The 11,131-nt window shown below is 42.7% G+C and overlaps 1 protein-coding gene across 5 annotated transcripts in view; it reads right to left on the bottom strand.

Annotated features, from left to right (window-relative positions):
* Positions 1–219: 219 nt before the first annotated feature.
* LOC140071104 (sodium/calcium exchanger 1-like) overlaps positions 220–11,131 on the bottom strand; it is an 82,745-nt gene continuing 71,833 nt past the window's right edge. For 4 of the 5 annotated variants that reach the window (XM_072118402.1, XM_072118401.1, XM_072118406.1 and 1 more), the window contains 5 exons: positions 10,580–10,674; positions 8,644–8,762; positions 4,693–4,792; positions 3,960–4,232; positions 220–2,121 (listed from right to left, as the gene is read on the bottom strand). In XM_072118402.1, the coding sequence (XP_071974503.1) occupies positions 1,745–2,121; positions 3,960–4,232; positions 4,693–4,792; positions 8,644–8,762; positions 10,580–10,674 (964 nt within the window). In that variant the 3' untranslated portion in view covers positions 220–1,744. The remainder of the gene's footprint in view (positions 2,122–3,959; positions 4,233–4,692; positions 4,793–8,643; positions 8,763–10,579; positions 10,675–11,131) is intronic. The other variant, XM_072118405.1, reaches the window with a different exon arrangement.

The raw sequence follows: 11,131 nt of genomic DNA, 5'->3' as shown, positions 1-11,131 counted from the left end.
AGTTGTTAGCGCTTACCACAGATCTGTATTGCACAGGCAATCGGTGTAGTTCCTACTTCACGCATTGGTATCAGGTCTTCACATAAAACACATATACTGTAATGTAGCACCAAGCTTTGCGACACTTTTACCGCACTCTCCACTGATTCTACAGACATGTCTAAGAGTGTATTTTTATTCTACACTCACATCCTAGAAATCAAACAATGGCTCACCCTACACAGCACCGTTAAACATGTTACATACGTGTTGTATGTACATAATAACATACCAAACACACATACACATTGTCTATAAAGGTTATACAGTGAGTTTACGTGCAAAGAACTCACAGAGAACAATCATATTGACACAGTGTCAAACAATCCCGCAACGATTTCTTTGTCCTCCTCCTCCCTCCCACCACTAATCCGGGTCCATCGAGACCCAATGTGCAAATCTAAAGGTTCCCATATTGCGATAGAAACTGGAATTTTATTATTTCGGTCAAAGTTTTCACTTAGATTCCCGAATTTCTACTGCACATATGAAGATTCTTCCACAGGATATCAAACGTGTTTTATTACTTGTACTTTAGCCTGAGATTTTGTCGACATTCCGCACTAAATTTTCTTCTCGTTTTCGTTTCTTATTGAGTTGCCCATTAGTAAGAACTTTAGGGGGTATTTATAAAATGGTCTATGTGCCCATAACTACCAATCAAAGCACACCTTTAATTTTACCACAGAAAAGCAGTGCTCTCATTGGTTGCTTAATGTTCATGGTTGATGTTCTAGGGACCCCTTGTTATCCCAAATCGTATCATGTCCAGTAGTGAGCGATATCCCTTACCAGGCACAGGTTGCCCCAACAGTAGGTCCACCCCTTGCCCTTTGCTCCCCTTATCAACTTTACAGCTTAAATTTCTGGAAAAAAAAATAAAGCTGTTCTGTGATTGGTTGAACAAAAAAGGCAGTTAAAATTCAAACTGACTTTTCCCCTAAGAACCAATCAGATCTGTTGCCTAAAGCAGCTAATCAAATTTCAGCTTTCATTTGAAATGTTTTAAAAAATAAAAGCAAATCTCTGATTTGTTCCTACGGGCAAACATTGTTTTTTGTTTAGTTGTCACCAATCTCCCCTCCCATTGGCCCTGCAGAAGACTTTCTCTGTTATTTAGTCCAACAATACCCTGATTCCATGGCAGTTCCTTACAAAGGAAGACCCCATTTTGTCCAGCAAGGACAATGGAAGCCCTGGATGTGGTCTTTTTTTTTTGTTAATTTTGTGTCACATCGAAAGCCCAAGAAACAGAAAAACAGGGAAACTTCATTGTCTTTGAGAGTGATCTCCTCATGGACTGCTCCTGGCAGTGGAATAACATGTCTAGATGTGGCAGTCGTATTCCGATGATGTAGTTCTTAGTTATCGTCTCGCACAGTCAGAACAATCCAGAAGAGTAATAGTCGTCCAAACTGTCCAGAAAATAACAGTGCTCTCCAAAAATCGTGTGGTTGTGAAAACGGCAGAACAATTACGTCTTGTTTTACCCTCAAAGGTTCAATTGCCATAATTGTCCTAGAATGAGATGAGAACCTGGGAAGACAACATAGTGAAGAGCAATGATACGCTGCCAAAGGCCAACATAGTCGTCATAGGTGGTCTTAGTTGTGCAATTTCTTTTTGAGAAGTGTTAAAAAGCTTTATAGAAACTGACCAAAAAAAAAAAAAATCCTGGGAAGACAAAAACTCAACGCAACAGTTTTTAAAAACCAGGTATGTGGCAATAGGCTTCCAGTGATGCCAGTAAGATGTACACCAGCCACAACCCAACAAATACAAGGGAAGTCAGGATTTTGGGGACCCGTGGACCCCCTAGTTCTCCTCCTATTGGTGGTCGTCTACGGTAAACGAGAACACAGAGGCAGACAATGGAGAGTCCGGTGAACAAGGTGACAGAAAACGCCAGGCTACCAGGGTCCACATGGAAAGTTTTGCCCTTTCCAGCCCAGAAGATCGAAGCGATGCTCCACGCAACACCTAAGCCTAAGAAAACATTGACCGCATTGCTACCTGTCACATTACCAATGGAAGCATCGGCATGAGGGTCCTGGACCGCGGCCACTTTACTCGCAAATGTGTCTAAAGGGAATAATAAAAGAATACGAAGAATTAAGTGAATGCTCTGTGCAGGTTTAGGATACAGATCACTTGCACACCATGCATCTTCTATATTTCTCTATCTCTACACAAATAACATTTTTAAATATTTTGAATATAAATTATAACTTTTAAGTATTAGAATGAATTCACACATACCATTAAAAAATACATGGATCCATCTTTCTAATTATTATTTAGTAGAAACACCATTCCAGTTGGTGACTGTAGATGGGTGGGGGGGGGGGGGGTAGCCCTGGTGCCTAAGGTGTTGTATAGAGCCCCTTATCACACCAGTATTATAAATGGTATGTTGTACTGGGAGATGCCACTTTAGTGCTTAGGTGCTGCAGGTAAAGACATTGATGGTTTTTGGGCCTTTAAAGGATTATAAACTAAGCACACTTACATACTGATGTGTGTCCCCGGGATCTGCTCTTCTTTTGCCTGCTTATGTCCTGTTTTTTTACAAAAAAAAAAGGCTTTTAAAATTAGGCAAATGAGCCTGAGGGACTCGAGGCTCCATTAACCTCTATGGAGACCCTCAAGCTCATTTGCATAAATTTTAAAACTTCCTTTTCTTAAAAACAAGAGCATAAGAAGCTTAAAGAGGAGTGGATCCTGCAAGAGGGAGCATACACCAGTTTGTCAGTGTGCTTGGTTTGCAATCCTTTATCCTGGTAGTAGATTTCCTTTAAAGGGTTCTTGAAAAGCCCATAGGAGAAAGGGGTAGGGATGGGGGAAAAAATAGACCATACTTACCATGCTCTGGGTTCTGGTTCCTACGTTGCTCTAGAACTTCTGTTTTTTGACACTGAAAGATTTGGCAGGTCAAGGGACCTTATTCAACCAACAAGTGGCCTACTTTGACTACTGGACTTCACTTGTGTTAACCAGTGGACATCATTTCCTTTGTTGTCCTCAGGTCTGAGAAGGCCACTCATTGGCTGAAGCAAGTTCTACAAAACTGTCAGACAGGCACATAGCCGAAATCCAGAAGTGCTAGAGTGACGCATGAACCAACACATGGAGCATGATTAGTATCAACTTTTAATAAAAATCCTTGCCCAGGCCCCCAATCTACAAAACCCAAATAATTTAGGTTGCTGATGAAATTTCCACAACTGAAAAACAGTTCAATTCTTTTGAATGAGGTTTTGAAACGGCCCCATACAAAGCAGAGAAACTTATCTGTAGACAGCTGGTTGGGGTTCCTGTCCTTCATCAGTACAGAGTAGGGTTATAAGAAGGGTCCATAAAAATACAGCTTAGATGTGAGATGTTTGTAGAGCAATGTTTCATTTAGCCATCCGGTAATCCTGATCTGTCTCAAAGAGGGGCGAGCTACCCAAAACAGCTGTCTACTGATGGGGTTTCTTTGGTTCAGTTGATTCCCATCGATCACCGCCTGATAAATAAGGCTTTGTTTAACACTTTGTCTCCTCAATGTGGAACAGTACCCTCCATAGGGACTCAGAGGAATCCCATTGGAACAGTGTTCCACTCACATAAGTTCCTACAACATGGCTTTCTGGGTATGAGAAAGGGGGGGTTTTGGCAAAAATTGGAGGAAACTACGACCATGTTTCCAAGATCAAGCACTGAAATTCAGCTGGCTTTATGTCACGTGTCAAAATATGATATGACCATGTAGGTGACATAACTAAGGAGATGAGATCCACTCATGTTACAACAATATAACCACCAACACAGCCTCATTCTTCATTCACGTCATGCCCACGCCCACCACCACCCAGCAAGATCATCTCCCTCCCCAAAAGAGAGAAACATTACAACCTACTTTACAGAGCAGTCCATACCTGGTACAGATGTACCCAATGCAACAAAGACCACAGCAGTGACGGAGTCTTTGAGGCCAACCGTGCAGCCAAAGTGTGCAGCCAGGTCACCAGTGACAGCAGTGAGGATTCCAATGATGCAGATGGAGACCAGGAAGCAGGCCCAGCCGCCCCAGTATTCAGTGGGGGGCACAAAGGCAAACAGCACCTTCCAGAAGACGGTCAGGAAATGCATGATGTAGTCACAGCAACTGGGCAGCCCTTCCTCACTGCTCTCCTCATCATCATCATCTCCTGCCCAAGATGGGACATGCAGAACAGGATTGGGGGGAGGTGGTGGGGTTGGAAGAAGAGGGCATCGCCAAAGCAAGGAACAGAAATGAGCAAAAAAATAAAGATTTGTGGACAGATTGGATAAAGGGGAAGTGATAAGAGGGAGAATATTAGGTAGGGAAATATAAAACAAATATAGGATATTATGGGATAGGGTAGCATGCGAGGTGGAGAGAGGGGGAAGCAGTGTTAGTGGTGTGGAGAAATGTGCAAAAGCAAGTGTGCATGTCATTTATATGTGCAAAGTATTTGGTGTATTAGGGTTAGTGTGTGCAGTATATCTACGTGGGGCCAAGCCTTCTTGTGTGCGGGCGTAAGCATGAGTGTCAATGTCACAGTGTTATTGGGAAACTACAGACATTGAGCGCCATTAAAAATGACTGTGAGGAGGGCGGCCATGTGCTGAGTGTGAGGATCTCACCTGCGCTGACCGTCACGGCGCTCACAAACTGCTCCCGCCAGCTGCTGCTCCCCACCACCAGAGCCAAGTTAGCTTTTTTTATCAGCTTATCCACGGTACTCTATCAGAAATGAAAGGAGGAGAGGTTAACTTCACAAGCCACAGGCTGCACCATGAGGCCGAATCCACAGGAAAATAAAATCACAAGAAAAAGACCTGCTGAGAAAACCGTGCCAGCTTGTACAACACGGGGAGAAGGGAGAATTAGGCCGACGGTATTGGGAAATGTAAGACAATGCAGCAAACAGAGACTGGGGTCATGCCTACAGCATAGAAGGTCAAAGAAACGGAGGGATGATTGATGGCTACAACTAGACGCCACATTTACAAAGCAGAGAATACTTGTTACACACTGAACACATATTGACTTTTTCTACTCTATTTCCAGGAAAGGTTTGTATTGGCTCATCCCGATGAATGGTTCATCAATGTTATATGATGAGGATTGAACTCCTACGGAAGGTTCTGCCAATATTGTAGCCAGACGGAGGTGTACCCGCTCAGTGGCCTTGTGCTTTTCTAGATTAGAACGAGTCTTACCGGATAAATTGCACGGCCTTTAGGCTCCATGGGGCTATGGCCATGTATGGGTGTAGTAGTAACTAGCCATAGCTCAACCAGTGGATCATTGTTGATCACTCTGTTGCTCCATATTATTGATCAGCAACTACACTGGTTACAAGTATACATGATCCATGCTTGTCAAAGTAAATTGACTATATACATAAGGTGGAAGCACCCAAGGACCTAAAGGAAGACGTGGTCGACTTCTGGACATTTTAAAACCAATCTCGTGCTCTCACTGTCTGCAGTATACATAAGGCCTACATAAAAATTCCCGACTTTTCACACTAATTTAGTCAAAATATGTTCATACAATTTTAATAAATCTCATAAAATAGAAGTAGAAAACAGATATCGGGATAAAACCAATGCACCATATTGGAGGGTCACACAGAAACACATCAGGGTGACACGGGTAGGAATAGACACAGATGGTACAAGTACAGTCAATTCGTATTTGCACGCAAAATAATTATCTTGTAGGTTATTTAATATGGAGGAATTTAACTTTTAATACAATGTATGGATCAAATTATTTATATGTTTTCCTCTTGGATGGACTGATTCCAAATTTGTTTAGGGGTGCATTCACATGGACGTATGATGGGCAGGCATACAGTACGTCAGAATTGGAGAGGAGGAGAGGTGGGCCCTCCTCTCTCCATGGAAAACAATGCCCCACGGCCGTTCTTACTGCCAAAGGTAGACCATACTCTCTCTTCTTTGCAGCCATGGCTCGGAACAGCCATAGGCCATCGTGTGAATACACTCTAAATATGTGGATACATGCAGTCTACGACCAACGGGGGTACATAATTTTTTACGTCACTGGCCAAGAAGACCATGAAGGATGTTATCACTTATCACTGACTATTCACAGAGGTAGATGGCATACAAGAAATCCACAAAGGATGTTGCCCTTACCCCCTTTATTATCCTAGACTCTCAGTGATGATAATTTTTACAGATGTTCTTCTTAGTGAAATTTATAAACAATGGATACAGTCAATATCACATTGGCAGGAATCCAAGACCTCTACTCATCATCTGATTCCAGTTGCTTCTGGTGCCACATCCAAAACAGTGGATGGGGTTCATGTAGTGGCTGACCAGGAAACCACAACTCCGCACCCACTCAAATAAATGGGAGATGAGCTGCAGTAACACAGTATAGCCACAATACTTCATTTTTAGGGGCATTTACTATGGGGGACATTTTCTGGTTAAGGAGGCATTTATTTAGCCCCATCCCCACAATTAAGGTTTTCCAACCCTGCAAGCCACTTTGGGTGAGATGGGTGGAAGTGGGGTGGGCAGGAGGGGGATGGAGGCATGAAAGCCCACAGTAAAACCAGTGGCGATTATAGGGGTTATTTATCATTGATTTTACAGGGCTTTTTTGGCATAAAAAAAGTCTAAAAAAAAGTCGCATTGAGGTGTTTTGAGACAGCTAAAAATTCTCACAGGACTATTTACACCTCTTCATTAATCTGGAGTCAACATAGAACTACTGCTAGTGAAACCCCATGCAATGCCAGATCCATGTCTTGAGACTTTTGCAAAAAGTCCCACAGTTACAGTACTCTAATCCCCTGCTGGTGTATGTGCTGGGATTTTTTATGAATTTTGAAACATTTTTGGGTCTTTATGAAAAAGAATTCCAGACAAAAAATAGACCATAAAAACATTTATTAAAGGCCCAAAGCACTTTAATGAATCTGATGGGCAGCAGAGCTCCAAAAATAGACATAGAACTGTCCCATGGAGCTGCTCTAATGATAAATAATCCCCTATAGTTAAAATCTCCACCAGGTCAGACCTGGTCTAAACAAGTCCAACCTGGTATAGTTGGCTTCTGGATCTACTAAGAGGCCAGAGCCACTTAGTAGAACGGGCACGTCATGCGCCGGTCAGGGGGAATTTTAAGACTGGCACACCAGTTTTAGTATATTCTCCCCAAAGTGCTCTAAAATCACCTGATCCAGTTAAGGGATATTGATGACCTATCAATAGATTGGGTTATCAATATCATATCAGTTAAAAGGGTCCAACACTTTTGACCCCACCCCAACAATATCATTAATCAGGGAAAAAGTTATTATTGTATTTTTTTGTTTCAATTTTATTTCTCCTTATAATTACACCCCGACACAATGGGGGTCATTTACTAAGGGCCCGAATCGCGTTTTTACGTCGGGTTACCCGAATTTTACAGTTTTGCAACGATTTTCCCTGAATTGGCACAGGATTGCCGCGATCGGATTGTGGCGCATCGGCGCCGGCATGCATGCAACGGACATGGGGGGGGGGCAGTGGCCGCCGGAAAACCGGTCGGATTCGGAGAAACCGCTGTATTTAAAAAAAAAATAATGTGTCGCTTGACACGCACTTACCTGCACCCGGCCTGGCTTGGTGAACTTCAATGAACTCCGACGGACTTTAGCGCAGCAGTGACACCTGGTGGACATCGGGGGAACTACCTTAGTGAATTGCCGGAAGACCCGAATCCTCAACGGAGAACCTGCCGCTGGATCGCGACAGGAATACTGTAAACGCTGGGTTTCTGTGACACAGAAGTCATCGGCTATTGTTGTAGATGACATGAATCAATCAGGTTTTCGAAGACAGCCCCCACATCACAGGATAATAGTTACATCCATAGCTGATCAATCGGAACCCGATGATCACAAAGTTCTATCATTATATGGGTATTCACTAACAACATGAACAGTCTCTAGTCCAGGCATTGAGATCGGAACCGATTAGGTCCCATAATGGCACCCAGATCAGAAGCTGTAACAACCATATGGACTCCCATCCCAACCCCCACCCAGTGTAGCCACCCTGTTATGCTGCTTTTACTGGTGGATGGAGGACACTACTGGCCCCTTACAAGCCGCTGTATCAGTATATGTACTCACATGAAGCAGCTGGGAAGGAGTTAATTGTTAAAATAATTATATCCCTCCTTTACAAAGTCCTTGGAAAGAAAAAAATCATGTGCCAAGTCCTTTGTATTGACCACACATATATTTATACATGTAAATGAGATCACCGCTATGCTGTCTTCTTGGCAAGCTGAAGAAGCCTTTTATTATAGGAGACCCCCTAAATAATATAGTCGCAATCCCTTCATTCTATTTTGCTTTTGCAACAGCTGCTTGACACTGAGTACTGCTATATACCTACTGGTATCTACAACAGCCAGGAGCCTCTCCCATTCTGTTGTCTCCGGTTTTACCCAATTTTATGTGTGCACAGTAATCTACACAATATACTGCAGCCATGTCCTTACCCACACCCATGTTAGTCTTTTAACAATAACGTTAAAATATATTTTCCTCTCACCTTGAACTCATAGGATTCCTCAATGATGATTTCCATCTTGCGATGTTCCCCCAGACTGGGGCTTCCTGCAATCTCCTCACCACTTTTGGTACACACCACCCATTTTTTACCAGTATCACCTTAGTAAATAGAAAAGCAGCACCTGTTAAATCAATGTTAGCTATATCACAAGAAAATGTACAAATTCTGGTGAAGGAGGCGACTTCATGAGGATAAGGGCCAGTAGACTGAACAGTGTTTGTCACTGGAAATTGTTAAAAATTAAAGTGCAACACTGATATTTTTTTCACAATTCAATAGCTTTTGTCCTGTAGAAGAAGTTTGACCATTATCTAAATTACCTTTTTGCAGCATATTCTTTGCTATCCTCCTTGGTTTAGATCCTCCCTGCAGTAGCTGTTACCCCTGCTTGTGCTGATTATCCCAGTGAGTCTGTAGAGTTGTATACAGTTTCTGCTGCTCCCTGCTCTGGAGGGTGTACTTGAGTGTGTGCTGCTTTGTGGATGCACAAGTCTGCTACACAGAATAGTGAGGTACAAGATCTCCCCTGTTCCATATCAGTCCCTCCATCCCAGTCAGTGATTCTGCAGAGCTTTCTCCATCTCTATCTGCTCCTCAAGCTATGACATACACTCCTCTACAGCAATGCTCCCCCAGCATCTGCTCTCTAGACACTTTCCACACAGCAGAAAAGCTGTGAACCCCTAGTGATCACAAAGCAGAGACTCTGCATTCACGTAATAATTTCACTGCTGGTTTCTACTACTTAATGCATGTTCCATGTTCCTTCATGTGATGACAACTGCCAGGATAGTCACAATATAGATCCTGTATTTACAATATGCAGTGTTAGTTGTATTTACTTATAGTAATATCTCTGGATTTACTGCTAAATTACTTAATGAGAAAATACACAGCATCATGGGAACTGTGGGCATCCTAAATTTGACTCTAGCTTTAGGGCAAAGACAGGAAGAGGCTATTCTCCACCCATTTCACTGCTGTTGAGGAGGATATCTGACGAGTAGCCAAAGGACATAAAATGCCACATCTCTGGAAAGAAAAAGTGCATTTTCCATGCCAAATTGTCACCCACCAATGTCTATAGGAAGTGGCTTCCCCCCACTGCAAAGACCAGGACAAGTATAGTACCTGCTCTATCTTTTGCAGTCCGGGCAATCTGCACGTTCCCAGTGCGGTGAGGCGCGGTTTAAGTATTGAACTATGAACGTTCCCAATAGAAGTCTAAGGAGTTAGCGCCCATTTGTGCGACTAGCTTAGCCTCAAAAAAGACAGACGTGTGCATGAAGCCTAAGAAAGACAGTGGAAGCTCAGATTACATAGGAGTTCTATAGAGAGGGTGCTATAATAAGTAGGCCTCCATCCATCAGAGAGAGGACTCTGCAACACATACTGCCTAGAGGAAAGATACTAAAAATTAAGATAATGACCAGAAACTCCTAATTTAAAATGTTTTTTTAAGGATTCCTAGGACAGGAGTGTAAAAAAAACTGACAGCTTACTTACCCAGCCCCAGCACCTGGTTCAAGTGTAATGTTGGTCTTCCAGTCATTGGAACTGGTGGACATCAGTTGTTAAGAAAAAGGAAATGATGCCCTGTGCTCTGAGATGTCAGTGACGAAGACCCAAAGACTGACACAATGTTAGAACCGGTAGCTGGAGAAGGACGAGTACACTTTCCTTTTTTTCGACAACCCTTCCCCAGGTCCCCAGAGATTTTTACGGAAGTACTGACTTTTGTAGCATTTGTTAATATTCGGAATATTGTAAAATTTGCACAAAAGGTCTAAATTGGAGGAGTAGGGTTACATAACATTCTATGGATGTCCCAATATGGCTCCCTAGAACTTATGGGTGGTACAGAAACCATCCTTATTCTCCTCGATCCCTTTAATTCAACTGCATCTTCATTTACCTTCTCTCTGCATTTCCGGCTCTCCGAGTTCAATGAAAAAGTTCTTGTTCTTTTCATATTCTTCATCATCAATGATCTGTATCTCAATATACCTCCTGGAAGAAGATTGCATTTATTGTGTTAACCACATGGACCATAAATCATGTACATTCGCTTCATGCATGAAGACTTATATAAACATATAGAAAGCTTTTATACATGGGGCCTTCAGTGTAGGCTTTAATGCCGTTTCAGCCCCACCACGTCTCTCCTTTATCCTGCCCCATTGTCTCTTAACACCCAATGTGAGTATTAGTGTTAAACATGGCCGGGAGAATGCACTTAACCTGATTACTAGTGGATCAGGCTGTTGGGGCAATGTTCTATAGTTTGCCTCAGGCAGCAGAGTTTTGGCTCACCCCTGCTTGGGCATCTTCTCCAGATTAGCAGCTACATTTTTATATATTTCGTAGGTAATGGAGGACAGTCCGCTGAACCCCCTCCATCTACTTCAACTCAAGCTTGAGAGGCTACTCTCATACTACTATGTCCTGGTCAAAAATGAAAAAGGGT

The sequence above is a fragment of the Engystomops pustulosus genome, chromosome 7, assembly GCF_040894005.1.
Source record: "Engystomops pustulosus chromosome 7, aEngPut4.maternal, whole genome shotgun sequence".
NCBI classification, from domain to species: domain Eukaryota; kingdom Metazoa; phylum Chordata; class Amphibia; order Anura; family Leptodactylidae; genus Engystomops; species Engystomops pustulosus.
Note: the sequence above shows the minus strand (reverse complement) of the source record. Positions and strands in the feature narration are given on the sequence as shown.